Here is a 15372-nt window from a genome sequence, read left to right on the forward strand (position 1 = left end):
CAGGAAGAAGTTTCTTGTATTTGGTTACCAGGTTTACACACATCTCAGGAGGGATTTCGGCCTACTCCTCTTCACACACTCTCTCTAAATCCTTTAGGTTTCTTGGCTGTTGCTTAGAAACTGGAAGCTTTAGCTTTCACCACCTTAATGTGCTTCATCTCATCAACATCCTGGCTGAGAGAAGGAGGTTCTCATCCAAGATTTTATTGTGAAATCATCTTTAGCAGAAAAACAGGCCAAACTATGATGTTTCCAACTCTGTGTTTGATTGTGCGGATGATGTTCTTTGAGTCACATTCAACCTTTTTCTGCCTCCAAACATGGCGGGCGGAGCTGATGTCAAAGAGGTCAAATCTGGTTTCATCTGACTGCAGCATTTTCTTCCAATCCTTCTTTGTAAGTGAGCAAACTTGCAAATTGTGCAGATATGTGTGTGTGATATGGCCGGGGAAATCAAAAGTTTGCCACAGACGTGTGTTTACCAGGCCGACTGAATGAAAAGCTGACTAATTCTTCACTGTGACAAAGAAGAAATTCTGCCAGTCTTTCCTGTGGTAGTTGCTCATTTATTACTGCCTAACATTAACCCTTCAGCACAGATACAGGCTTGTCTGAGCTTTATCTTATTTTTGGCACAAATGTACTATAGAAAGTTTATTTTTGTATTGGGGTCAATGACTAAAGGTGTTTCTGTACCTACAGTGAAAAAAGTAAGAAAATAGTAAGAGAGCAAAGAGCAAAACACGGCCTTAAAGAAAGAGACTTTTGCTTGAATAAATTCTTAAAGCTACTTTATCCTATTAAATGTGATTTAAATGAGCAATTCAGAAAACTGCTCTCCAATAAAACAAAGGCTGAAGTGTTAGAAAGGTTAAACAAGGACAGGGAAACTAAAGCAGCAGTGGGCTAAACAAGATGATCACTGAGGTATTTTTCTCAGGGGTATCCTGCCATACCTCACAGCACTGTTTACATGAATCTTACTGCAAACAGACATCAGAGCCTACAGTAACTGCAGTCAGGGGATGAGTCTCTGTACCATTTCTTGGCTGCTCATCCTTCCCAGTGAATCCGTTTTAAAATAGACAGGATTATTGGACAAATGGATTCCCTACTTCCATCTTTTTTCCAAAGAATTAAAAAGGTAAACCTCAAAAACCTACAACTCTCACACATCACTTGTCATCACTTACACTTTTACAGTGTAAGTGTAAACCTCTACCTTGCAGAAGTGCAATTGCTCTAAATATTTATCAGCCACCTTCTATTCAAAAGTTTTTAAAGTTGAAAAGACTTATATTTCAGCAAGTCGGTCCAATCTTTTTGATAATATTTCTGAAAATTTTCAGTCGGCTTTCAGTGCCCAGCCTTACCTGCAGGCATACATAAATGTACAGTACAGTACAGTATATGTGCAGTATATAGGCATCATCCTTTATATGTCAAAAAATCTGACTGAGCAGCTTTAGGCATAGACCCATCTTATGCTCTCAGAGTACATGCCTCCTGGTTGTCCCTTTATTATCTTTCTATGTATTTGTTTTCGTTCTCCTATATTTTAATGTGCACTTGCATTTTGCCTTTTATGTGCTTGAACATTCACCAGAAATTGAAGTCTCCATTTACAACCCTGTTTGTGTGTGCATGTTTAGGCATCTTTGTGAGGACAGAAAATTGTACAGTCCCTTATGGGGACAAAATGCAAACCCGCAGGTTTGAAGACATTTTTGAGGCTCAAAATGTGGTTTAAGTATCAGTGTTACAATTATGTTTAGGCATTCATTTTTCATGGTTAGGGCAAGCGGCTAGGGAAAGCATTATGTCAATTAGATGTGCTCAGTAAGACATGAAAACTAGTGTGTGTGTGTGTGTGTGTGTGTGTGTGTGTGTGTGTGTGTGTGTGTGTGTGTGTGTGTGTGTGTGTGTGTGTGTGTAAAAATACCCGCTGGATGAGGTGCTGGCCAGTGATCGTCTGAGACTGACTGGCTGGTTAACAGACTGGTTGAGATCATAGGCCAGATGACCCTGGAGCTCCCCCACAGAGAAACCAGGCCCTACTCCTGTTACAACGGGAGCTACATGGGAAAAAGACAGATTATGAGTTACGCACTTAAAACAGAATATCAGGTACACAAAGTGTGTGGCAAAGCCCAATACTGTGCTAATTGACTAGTCTTTAATTTCCTATCTAGATTTCATTATATCTACTCACAAAGCAGCAAGGAAAGCTTTGTTAATCATGTACATGTAATTCACTGACTTTCACAGTCAACACTTAAGATTTTGCTATGGCCTCCCCCACTTAGTTCAGATCACCAGTCATACCAGATCAGTTTACTTTTAAAGGTCACGAATAAAAACAAAACAAAACAAAAGGCTGTAAATGTTTTCTGTTTGAATATTTTACATGGTTAATAAAAGAGACAGTGTGGTTTGATTCCATATGTTTAGAAATTCAATTTAGAGGAAATGACTTGAGTTGTTCTGTGGGTCCACTTTTATCCTGAGATCAAACTATCCTGATAGGATTGATGTACTCCACCATGACATGTTCTCCACCCCCAGGAGACAAAGGCGCTATAAACAGCTAAATGAGGGTGAAAATCGGATATGGATATCCTGTTGTTACCATATCTTACCAAAAAATAAGGCCAACAAATTAGAAATGCTGTGCTTTTCTACTTTACTTGAGCACTCAAAGCACTTCATACAGCATATCTCACTCACCCTTCTACATATAAGTGCTTCCTATTGAACATTCACACTCTGAGGAATGCATCAGAAAGCAACCTGGGGTTCAGTACCTTGCCCAAGGACATTTGGTATACAGACTGGAGCAGTCAGGGTTCAAACCACCAACCTTCTGATTAATAAACTGCACTGCTGCCTCAATTGACATCATAAAAACAACTTGAAATTGCACTTGCATTTTGTTCTTATATTCTCAAACTAGTCCAAGAATAATATGCCCTTCAACATTTTTCAAATTCAAATATTTAAACCAAATCTGTCAAGACAGAGCTAAAGAAGGGTTGGTGTTACAATGACAATACTAGCCTCTGTAAGAACACTGCCAAAGGTAGCGTAGCTGTGTAAAGGTAAACATAATGGTAAAGCAGGCTTACTTCTCGAGACCTGAACAAGCTCAGTAACACTAAAAACTCCTGATGTTACAAAACTCTCCTGGAACTCTGGACCATCTGCAAAAATAAAACAGCAGCAGTTACACACTAAGAAAATAGATAAACTAAGGTAGTATTTATATAATTACACTTTGGATCTTGATGTTTAATTGCCTAAATAGCTTATTTGGTCTTTGCAGTCCAAAGCAAAAATATAACTGATAGATTGGGTAGTTTTCTTAATTTATACAGGTCCATGTTTCCGCTTGTAATAAATATTAATAACAGCATTTAAAACTTGTAAATACAAGGCACAGCTCAGAATACTGCAGTCTTTGTTGTTACTTTGTGTCTAAGAAGTCAACCCATGCTCTAGCAAATTAGACTGTTTATGTACAAGATATTTATTTTATCTGATCAGATTACCTGATAGAGACATATAGAGATATGTAAACAGATTAAAGAAAAATAAAGAAATATACTTTACATTACCCATGGTGGCAGTTCGACTGTCCTCCTGATCAGAACCCACACCAGTGCGACTGGGACTGCTGCTCTGCTCGGCCTCTGAAAGGAGAGAGCGAGAGTGAGACAGTGTTTGTGGATGAGGCAGAGAACAGAACAAGATTTCAGCAATTTCAACAAGCAAAGTAGGTCAGCCAATATATTCTTTCTTATAGGAAAATATAAGAACAAGCATATTTAAATATTGTTAGCTCCATCCTCAAAAAAGTTTAAAGATGCAGTAAAAACACAGAATGGATATGTATTGCATATTGTTTTTTGTTGTTTGTTTGTTTGTTCTTAACTGACATGCTCATCCAAAACCAGCAGAGGGCATATTTTAACATACTAACTGCATATTTTGTGACTGAAAACCATTTTCATGGCAGATTTTCTTGATTTGTTCAATGTGTTAAATAAGATCACTCATGTTCATTTTCTATTTAGCAACACAACAGTTTTATTCAAATACACCAGGCAAACAGGCATGTGATCACCATCCACCTTTTATAACCTGTTTATTAATGAAAGTCACCATTTTGCATTGTTATTCATACATTAAATCTTTAATTTATTCTAACTCAATTATCATAATTATTTTCTTAACATTAGAAAGTGCAGCATTTGTCCTAAATTATAGTACAACATAAAAAAGTCTCTTAAGACTTGCAGAACATATCTATTTAATGTTAAATGTTAATTTAAGGGTTTTTTTTCCCATTTGGGGACTAATGTTAAATTTCACACCAGTACAGGTTCTGACAATGATTAACGTGTGTTTGCATTTAACACAAATTATTCGACATCTGTGGCTAACAGATGAACACTGTTCTGACACTAATACCAAACTAACACATAGAGAATACAGAACGGCATTTTAAAGTGAGGAAAGTTAAACTTTCCAGGATATCCTGAAATCATAAGAACAAATTTTGATATAATAGAAATGTAGAACAGAGAATCTTGAAAGAAAGAAGGTTTTTTTTCTTCTTTACAACAAGATGCACGATGCATCGTCACCATGTAGCAATCTCATATTTTATCTAATATTACCAGAGGTCTACTATATTTAAATGTATACATGAAAGTCAGCATGAACAGCAATGTTGAAGTATGTAGTATGTAGTGCATACCTCTCTCTTGCACATAGTAAGCAAGGTAGAGGTCGAGCTCCTTGACAGAGACAGAGATGTGTCGAGGCTGGACACAGAGGACTGGATTGGAGCACTGGCCTCCTTTCACCAGCCGTTCACCATCTGTGCTTTCCAGTGGGATTCCTTTAAACAGGATAACCATCACCAGGTCTAATCTCCACACCTTGGAAAAACAAAGCAAAAAAACCCCACTTATGTCTGACTAAAAACATGAGTCTCACTTTTGCTATGTTTAGTGTGAAACTGGTCCCCTGAATGGGCCAAGCATCCATCCTTTTCCTTGACCGCTTAAGACACAGAGTTACGGACTATCAGAGACTGACAGGCAGGGTACATACAGAGCCCCATTTTATCACAGGGCGAACAGATTCAGAATTGTAACCAATTTAGATTCACTAATTAACCTTGCAAGCATGTCTTTGGATTGTGTAAGGAAGCCATAATACCCAGAGAGAACCAATACAGGCACAGGCAATGAAGCAAACAGTTAGCTATAAATTTAGCATTTCCTAATTTTATTAAGCCAACTTCAGGGTTAACTAAAATTGTATTACAAGTTTCATAAAGGCTATGATTTTGATTCGCTATTTTGCTTGACTGTCTCTGATTTTAGCGTCATATATCAAATACTTTTCAAGATATAAAATGGTCCATCAACCCACTTTCAGGCCTTTTTTTGAGGCAATGTTTGAACAGGAAGATCACAAATACAATTAAAGATCAGAGCCTAAAAAATTCACTAGCTTTTCCAACCATTAAAATAATGATGATCAACAACTGGCAATCTAACTTTTTAACACATTGACTTGCTCTGACTTCATCTGTCATTAGACTCAACTGGCTTCTTTGAAAATGGAAATGAACCCACCCACCACTTTAATCCCACTAAACATCTTGTTCTGATATATGGTATAAAAACTGTACATTTAACAGTATTCCCTGAAAACCCTCTTTTGTATGATCACAATGGACAACTGTACCCTCAAACACACAATAATAACATGGACTGAACCACCACTCACAACCACTAGCACTTTATATAGCCTCTGTAGGAATTATATCTCACTTATCTTAACTGCACTACTGTATAGCTCTGTGTAAATAATCATTCTGTACATACGATAATTTTTAACCCTACAACTGTTTACAACTTGCATAGTTCCCATTTCTGTTTAGCTGTATATCTCAGATTCTGTAAAGTTATTTATTTCATATTCTGTATAGTTTTTCATATTTATATCCTGTTCATAGCCTGTTCATAGCTTGTACTCACTACAGCCTGTACATACTTATAGTTATAGAATATTCACAACATACTTCATACCGTGTACATTATAACATACCATAATAGACCCATTTCTGTAATATACTCACATATCTATATTATTGCTAATATATATTGTAATATATCTATATCACTAAAGCACTTCTGGATGGATGCAAACTGCATTTCGTTGCCCTGTACCTGTGCATGTGCAATGACAATAAAGTTGAATTCTATGCTATTCTATTCTATTCTATCACAAAGATAAATGTGTACACACGGGCGATACAATTCATTACAATATAAAAATAAACAGAAAAAGCTGTAACTAAATTTAAGGACGTACGGGGAGAGGTGGAACAGAGGGTTCAGGGGCACGGACAGTATGGTGATGGTATATTTATAAGACAGTTTCTTAACTAAAAATCAGAAATCTTTAAAAAGTAGAAAGGTTATAATATTTAACCACCAATTTTCAGCTGCTGTGAGTTGTTTGACCTCCTTTAATTAGGCAAGGCAAGTTTATTTATATAGCACAATTCAACAGCAAGGTGATTCAAAGTGCTTTACAGAGACACATAAAACAAACCTCCCTGTCTAAGTCTGGTTCTGCTGAAGGTCACTTTTGTTAGTTCATATATTTTTCTTGCTAGCCTCATGTTTGATGTAAAATCATGAAAAACAAAAACCTGATACAACCTTGCATTGTCACAAAAACCTTTTTAATGAAAAAGTCATGGAAAATAGCATTCATAAGACAAGGAAAATCAGCTGTTAAACCCACTCACAGCAGCGATTGTGCAGTTCAGGCAGAAACAAGCCGGCTACAAGTACAAACAGTAGGTAAATAAACTTACCTTCGACGGCAAAGTTGATGTCACTGCTAGTCTGAGTTAGACTGAGTTAGTTTAATTAATTAAAAACTGCTTGATATTTCACATCTTTGACAGCAATTTTAGTCTGGGGTTAGAAAAACTATCTGCATTTCTATCTCTCCAGCCAAAAGAAAATACAAACCAACTTTTTAATTTACCTTGTCAGCTTGTCGGAGACAGTCTATGCGTCTCATTTTGCCTTTCTGGTCAGGGTTTGATAAGACACAACATGCAGCTTTCTTCCCGGTGATTGATAGGACAAAGTCTTCCCTGCATTCAGGTCTAATATCCTTTCTTAGCTTAGCCAAAAGACGACTGGCCCACTTCTGTTTCACCTAGGAACAGAATAAGAAACAGAAACTCTAACTGAATAAGTCAGCTTTGTTCTAGCATATTCTTAGTGTAATTGGGGAAGATGCAATATAATATGGGTATGATATAAAACATTGATTGCTAAATATAAAAATCAGACTACTGTAATTCATTATTATCAGGGTGTCCTAAAAACTCCCCAAACTCCCCACTGTCACCAGTAAGTGCTTGCTCATAGGGGGTCGTCTGATTGTTGTGATTTTTGTTTTCTGTTTTCTTTGTGTTATTGCAGGGTCTTTACCTTACAATATAAAGCACCTTGAGGCAACTGTTGTGTGATTTGGAATTAAAATTATTAGAATTTAAAAAGTTAAAAAAAAACTTTTTAAAATAAAAAAAAGTAGTGCTTATTTCAGTTATCCAATATACTTATACCACCTCTGCCTTCTCCCCAAGTAGTTCATCTTTGACAGCTCTCTCTTCTTCTTTAGTCATCCTCTTCTCATGTTTTTTGAAGTACTTCCTTTTCCTGGCCTGGAGGTTAAACCACGTGTAGGCAAAGGCACGAACCTGGGGTAGCAGAGCCTCAATGAACGGATGGAACTCATCCTGGATGATAGAGACACACAGTACAGACTCAGCAATCAGTAACTAAACCACTAAAACTCAAACACAAAGAGTAGGACATGTAGCTTTGGATACTAACGATATACTGGTAACGAAACCCTTAACAATGAATCTGCTTCTTGAATATTTTGCCTACATTGTTTAGATTTGACTTGTGCATCAGCAGCAAGACAGAACACTGACATTTTACACATCTGGATAAGACGCACATACTAACAGTCTCTATGATATATAAGCTAATTTTATATGAAAAAATAAGGAATATGGTTTTCTGAGAAATTAAGTGTATCAGATCCAGACATATAAAACGTGCTATTAAAACGTTTAGAGATCCTCTTTCACATTAACAGAATGTAGCATTAGGGTACATTGCAACAGTCAGCCTACAGCAATATCCCAGAGCACAAGCAGCACACTTCACAGTAGAAGACTGCACTCTTCAAGTCATGTCAGTACCAGTACCAGATGACCAAGCCTATAGGTCTGATTCTTCTTTAATAGCCTTACTGCTTTCTTTTCAATGTATCAGAGAGCAGTAATTATGTTTTTTTAAAGGTAAAAAAATAGATGTTTTCAGGAACAATGTAGCTGTTCCAAATCTTGATACAGTGGAAAAACAGGGTCAAAAAAGAGCATGCATGAGACTTGTGTGAAACAGCTCCACTGTTTTGAATGTAATCAGAATAAAAATAATTAACAAAAATAAAAATGAATAAAAATAATGGGACACCGTGTGTCATTGTAACAGTGTATTTATGGCAATTTAGGAAAAAGCATAATAGCTCCACTTCAATTTAAATACTTAGAAAAACAATGTTTTCCATATCTACACATTTCAAAGCGATTCACTCTAAACTAATACAGACTTGTAGGGGTAACCATGTAACTCTTGGAAGGCACACAATGGTAAAAGTGGCCATTCATTCCAAATTTCTCTTTGATATTTGGGCTGACTGGGGCCCGATGAATGTAAAAACAAAGAATTACCAGATTTTTTTTTTTACCTGATTTTTGTTTCTAAGAGAAATGAGAGCCACATATGAGGATATTCATTTAAAATTTCAATAGAACAGTAGCAGTATAATGTCCTCGTAAGTGGATACCAGGCCCTTGTAGAGCTAAATTGAGTATTTTGGTCTAAATAACCCAAATGTCCACATATGTGGACGCCAGGTCCTAGGAGGTTAAATAAAAATTATAAATTGAGTTTCAGATCATTGAGTGAAAAAAGCATTTTTTTTCCCTTACAACCTAGCCAGACAAAGATTGTCTGTGTGCCACATTCAGTCAATTAAATTTTACTTATATAGCGCCAAATAACAACAACACTTGCCTCAAAGTGCTTTATACTGTAAGATAACGACCCTACAATAATACAAGAAAAAGAGAGAAAACCCCCAACAAGCTCCTTGTGGGAAAGAAAAACTCCCTTTAAACAGGAAGAAACCTTCAGCAGAAACAGCCTCAGGGATCTGACAGTGAGCAGATGAAGACAGGACAAAAACATGCGATGAAAGAGAGCCAGATATTACTAATAACTAATAATTAAATGCAGAGAGGTGTATGAACACACAGTGAGTGAAAAAAAGGTGACTGAAGAAGAAAAACTCAATTATTCATGGAAGCCCTCAGCAGCCTACATCTATTGCAGCATAACTACGGGAGGACTCAAGAGTCACCTGAACTATATCATTTAGCAAAAAGGAAAGTTTGAAGCCTGATCTTAAAAGTAGAGATAGTGTCTGTCTCCCAAATCCAAACTGGGAGCTGGTTCCAAAGAAGAGGTGCCTGAAAGCTGAAGGCTCTGCCTCCCATTCTACTTTTAAATACTCTAGGAACAAGTAAGCCTTCAGTCTATGAGAAAAGTGCTCTAAAGGGGTGATACGGTACTATAAGGTTTTTAAGATAAGATAAGGGCTGATTATTCAAGACCTTGTATCAATAACAGACAGTCCTAGTTTCAACTCATTATGTGAATAAAGCACACGTGTCCACAGAATCAATTTCTTCCATTCCAAACGATCCACCACTATGAGCAAGACAAGGGCTGTCAAAGGACATCAGGAAGAAAACTGTTGATGTGCACAAGGCTGGAATGAGCTACAAGAAACGTGGTGAAAAGATGACAGCTGCTGGTGCAATTCTTTGAAAATTGAAAAAATATCAAATCACTCAATTTGGAGTTTCATGGAAGATCTGGCCTCATGGGTGAGGATGATCATCAGGCATGGAAGAAAGCACTGCAGTCAGATAAAACCAAAATCGAACTTTCTGACCTTAACGTGACCCGCCACTTTTAGAGGAAGAGAAATGCTAAGCATGACCCGAGGAACACTAACCATTTTTGTGCTAAGAGTACGAGAAGACCAGTGGGAGAGACCTTTGAACAGGACCATGTACTATAGATTTTCGGACGAGAACCTTCTTCCCTCAGCCAGAACAGTTAAGGTCATGGACCAGTCTTGACAATGACCAAAAACACACAAAAGGCTAAAGATGAAGCACACTAAAGTCATACCTCGGCCAGGCATAGCCTGTCTCTACACCTCAGTCCTATAGAAAATCTGTGGAGGAAGCTGAAGTTTCAAATTTCCAAGCAGCAGCCAAGAAACCTGAAAGATTTAGAGAGATTCTATAAAGTGGAGTCAGTTAAAATCCCTCCTAGGATGTCTGTAAACCTGGTGACCAATTACAAGAAACTTCGTACTGGTGTCTTTGCCAGCAACGTCTCAACCAAGTACTCAGTGAGTATTAGGCCTTTATAACTATACAGCATCAACAATATGGTCAGATCTTGGGGGTCCAGGGCTGGCAGCAAGGTCACTGCGTCCACCCAGCTGAATTCTGCTGATACATTAATTCCTACAATTTGATCATAAAAGACTTAAACACCACCACTGCCAATAAGTTACTGCAGTGCAAGCTCAGTTTAATTGTCTAATTCACAGTAGTTTAGTCCTTCTGCACCAATCGTAGTAACCAGCATGACTGAGGAGAACACTAAGCAGTTGACCCTAATGTGCACAGTTTGCACAGTACCAGCATGTCTCTTTGAAACTAAAAAGAGGTCATTTAATCTGGTGCGGCTCATTTCAAAGCATGACACCAATCAAAACATTTTTTTAAAAAGGGAATATGTTGAGGATTTTGTGCGCTCACAAAGAGCTGTGTTGTGATTTAATTGATTTACTTCAGTACTTAGAGAAAATGTCTTTGTTGTCTGCCTCCTGCTTTGCCTATAAGGCAGATATTTTTGCACTTTTATAACTGAGTCTACATTTCACCTTGACTGTAGTTTGTATAAATCATTTTATCCTTTTTTTGCCTTTTTTGTATAGCAAAGTGACTTGATACCAAGGTATCATGTCTGTGAAAGTTCTCAGTGATACCTTGATACCAAGGCTTTCCTACATTCCTACCACAGTTGGTTCACATGGTCTTCTAGCGAGCCAAATGGTTTGCTGTAGTTAATCCAGTTTGCTCAAAGACAACACAAAGTTGCAAAGTTATTGCTATTATTAAATTCTAATTTATTGTTAGGTCCATGGGATTTTGGACACATTCAAGCTCACATTAATTTGACAAAAGTTACATTATTCCATGTCCATGTAAGTTCTCAATCATCCAGGTCATGGTAATCTAAGGAGTTTGGAAAGAATGGCGACTGGATTTTAAGTTTCTTGAAGACGTTTCACCTCCCATCTAAGAAGCTTCTTCAGTTCTAAAACCAAATGGTGCCGAGTCACAGGTATTTAAAACCTAGTGGGAGTTTCCCTTAAGAGGGTCATTAGACCAACTATTGATCACATGAGTCAAGGTGTCAAAAAGGGTGTGGGTTATTATTAGCAGAGGTTTCAGGTGAAACCATTGTGAGAACTTGTGAGATGTGAGTGGCGCCTGAGAAGGGATCTCAAAACTGGATTGTAGGTGGCAGACAGTTTGTGTCCTTAGCCACCCCCTCTGTTCAAGGATGGTCGTTCACAGTGGACAGAGATGGCTTCTTTCACTCCTCTTTCAAACCGACTGTCTCCTCTATCCAAAATGTGAACATTGGCATCCTCGAATAAGTGACCTTTAACCTTTAGATGCAGGTGTAAAGCTCAGTCTTGTCCTGCCAAGGTGGCTCTTCTATGTTTTGCCATGCGTGTATGGAGTGGCTATTTGGTTTCTCCTCACTGTACTGCAGTTTTGTCCTCAGGATGAACCAGTTTTTGTATGAAGTAGCTTAGGAGGTCATGCTTGTAGAAAATTCTCCTGAGTTTCTCTGATAAACCTGCTACATAAGGGATGACCATGTTGTTCTGTTTGTCCTTCTGATTCTCCCTAGTTGGTGTGCGACCTTCTTCCCAGTTCATCTTTGCTGATTTGATGAAAGTCCATTTAGGATAACCAAATGTTTTAAGAGCTTTCTTTACATGTGTGTTCTTTTCTTTCCCTTCTGCGCACAGCACAGTCCAGAAATGGCAAACTATGACCTTTGTCTCTTCCCTGGTGAACTTTATGTTTTTATCCACTGAGTTGATGCGAGCAGTGAAGGATTCAACTTCTTGGGCAGTGGCTTGGTGCTGTCCTTTTGAAAGAACCAAGAGCTTTACTTTCTACTTCCTCCATGTGAAGGTTGACTACAATGGATGACAGTGGGAAGCCCATGACACATCCATGTTTTTGTCTGTATAAACCCTTGTTGTATTTAAAATATGCTGTGGTAAGGCCGAGATCTAACAGTTTGCACATTTGTTTGGGGGTAAAGCCGGTTCTGTTTTCTAAGGAGCTGTCTTGCTGTAGTCATTTCCTGACAGTTTCCACTACCTCAGTTGTAGGTATGCAAGTAAAGAGTGAGACCACATCAAAGGACACTATGGTTTCATCCAGATCCAGTGTAAGTTTCTGGACCTTGTTGGTGAAGTCAGAGTTTCTGATGTGATGGATATTAAATTTGAAAGGCAGTTTTAAAATTATTATTGAATTGACAAACAAAACAAAAGTTATGTAAACCTACATGGCCCCATGCAAAATAATAATAATTACCCACTAAACCTAATAACTAGCTATGTCACCCTTGATAACAAAAACTGCAAATAAGCATTGCAATTACTCGCAATAACTCTTCCACATCACTATGGAAGAATTTGACCCACTCTTCTTCTGCAAAGACGAGTGGGTCAAGTGTTTTAATTCAGGCACATTAGACGGTTTTCCAGTACGAAAGGCCCGCTTAGGCTAATACCATCTCAATCTGATTTAAGCCTGGACTTTGACTAGGCCACTTTATTTTCACTCCATTTCATTTTGCTTTTTGAGCAACTTAGAAGTGAACTTGCTGGTGTGTGTGTTTTGGATCATTGTTCTGCTGCATAATTGTGCTTGACGATCAGGGCCTGAACTAATGGCTGTTCCTTCAAGATTTCCTTGTAGAGAGCAGAATTTACGGTTTCATCAAGTACAGCAAGTCGTTTAAGTCGTGAAGAAGCAAAGCAACCCCAGACCGACACACTACCACCACCATCTTTGACTGTTGGTATGATGTTCTTATGTAAATGTACTGTGTTAGTTGGATGCAGTTAGTTGACTAAACAAAAATGGGGTTAGTTTCCTTGGATGTTTTACCTTCAGGGTTGGATACTCTGAGCTTAATTAACAATTTCCATTTTATGTGTAGCATGATTGATGACATCACTACTATGCTGTCTACAACCTAGAATGACGAATTTGCAGTTTTCTAAATGATTTTGTTGTAAGCCCTACTGAACAGCTTATGATGTATTGTAATAATTTAACTTAATGTTGGCTGTTTGCAAGAAATAAAAATGAATTCATATTATGAGTTAAAAAAATTATAAAAACTTAATCCATCACTTAACCCAGCTGCCTTGGCAAACTCTAGGCTAATCTCCTACCTTCCTGTCATCTCAGAAATTCTTGAAACTATCTATAAAACTGAAAAACATGCTTACCGAGGCTGGATTATTGGAATTCGTTATTATAAGGCTGGAAAAGTTGTGTATTTCTTCATATTTCTCCAATAGTTGCATTGTTCCATAGTTTTACTGTTAAATCTGAAATTAAATTTGAAATCATTCTCCTCATATACAAGGTCTTGAATAATTAGATTGTATCTCATCTTAATGACGTCATAGTACCATATCACCCCATGAGAGCACTTCACTCTCGGACTGCAGGCTTACTTGTGGTTCCTAGAGTATTTAAAAGTAGAATGGGAGGCAGAGCCTTCAGCTTCGAGGACCCTCAGATAACCTCTATACTTGTAAGATTAGGCTTAAAACTTTCCTTTTTGTTAAAGCATATAGTTAGGGATACTGGGTGTGTTGCCATGATGCACTGAGTGTTTCTTCTTCTTTTGACACGCACTATTCGTTTTTAAGCCACTTTGTATTTAATCATTAGTTATTATTAATCTCTGGATCTCTTCCACACTGTATCTTTTGTCCTGTCTTCTTCCCCTTCCAACCGGCCATGGCAGTTGGCTGCTCTTCCCTGAGCAGGGTTCTGGCAGTAGTTTCTTACTCTTAAAAGGGAGATTTTTCTTCCCACTTTCACTAAGTGCTTGTTCATAGGGGGTTGTGTTACTGTTGGTGTTTTCTCTTTACTTTTGTAGGATCTTTACCTGGCAATACTAAGTACCTTTAGTACATAGCACTGTTTTTAGTGCTATGTAAATAAAATAAAACTGAATCTCTGTCTGATTTCCACACATAGCAGGCAGCATTAGACAGTGCAGCTTTATGGAAATATAGCATTTTTGAAGAGTTAAAAAAACCTCCTGCGTTTGTAGAGTGCATTGACTGGTCAGTAAAACTAGAAAGATGCTATGTAAAAAAGTATCACAATCCTTCCTGATTCCTTTTGTTTTTGCATATTTGTCACAGTCACATATTTCACATCATCAAACAAATTTGAATATTAGACAAAGATAACCTGAGTAAATAAAAATTTTCATTTATTAAACAAAAAAGTTATCCAAACCTGTGCTATACAAAAAAGTAATTGCCCCCTAAACCTAGTAAGTGGTTGTGGCAGCATTCAGAAGTGAACTAGCCTGAGTTTTAAGGCTTGAACTACTCCTTCATGGATTTCTGGTAGAGAGCAGAATTTGCGGTTTCATCAACTGCAGCAAGCAGCAAAGCAACCAAAGGCCATAATACTACCATCACCATACCAACAGGCTTGTGCTGATATGAGGTTCTTTTTATGAAAGGCTGTTAGTTTTATGCCAAATAGTTTTCCAAAGGTCTTGGGGATCATCAAGGTTTTTGTCAAATGTGAGATGAGTCTTTGTGCTCTTTTTGGTCAGCAGTGGATTTCCCCTTGAAACTCTTCCATGCCATTTTTGTCAAGTCTCTTTCTTACTTACATTTCTTATCACGAAACCTGACCTTAACTGAGGTTATCTGTGATTAATCTTTTAATTTTTTTTTTCTTTTTTCGGAAAGCTAAGTTCAATTTCACTAACCACACTCAGGGCTGATTCTTCCAGACCTGCTGAATCAATAAGT

The 15372-nt window shown here is 37.7% G+C and overlaps 1 protein-coding gene across 3 annotated transcripts in view; it reads right to left on the reverse strand.

Moving 5' to 3' along the window:
• The window catches only part of nfic (nuclear factor I/C), a 37397-nt gene that overhangs the window by 17618 nt on the left and 4407 nt on the right, over positions 1 to 15372 (reverse strand). For all 3 annotated transcript variants that reach the window (XM_026146267.1, XM_026146266.1, XM_026146268.1), the window contains exons 2-7: positions 7670 to 7840; positions 7078 to 7254; positions 4760 to 4943; positions 3615 to 3689; positions 3126 to 3200; positions 1943 to 2075 (exon numbers count right to left, since the gene is read on the reverse strand). In XM_026146267.1, the coding sequence (XP_026002052.1) occupies positions 1943 to 2075; positions 3126 to 3200; positions 3615 to 3689; positions 4760 to 4943; positions 7078 to 7254; positions 7670 to 7840 (815 nt within the window). The remainder of the gene's footprint in view (positions 1 to 1942; positions 2076 to 3125; positions 3201 to 3614; positions 3690 to 4759; positions 4944 to 7077; positions 7255 to 7669; positions 7841 to 15372) is intronic.

The sequence above is a fragment of the Astatotilapia calliptera genome, chromosome 17 (genome assembly GCF_900246225.1).
Source record: "Astatotilapia calliptera chromosome 17, fAstCal1.2, whole genome shotgun sequence".
In the NCBI taxonomy this organism is placed as follows: domain Eukaryota; kingdom Metazoa; phylum Chordata; class Actinopteri; order Cichliformes; family Cichlidae; genus Astatotilapia; species Astatotilapia calliptera.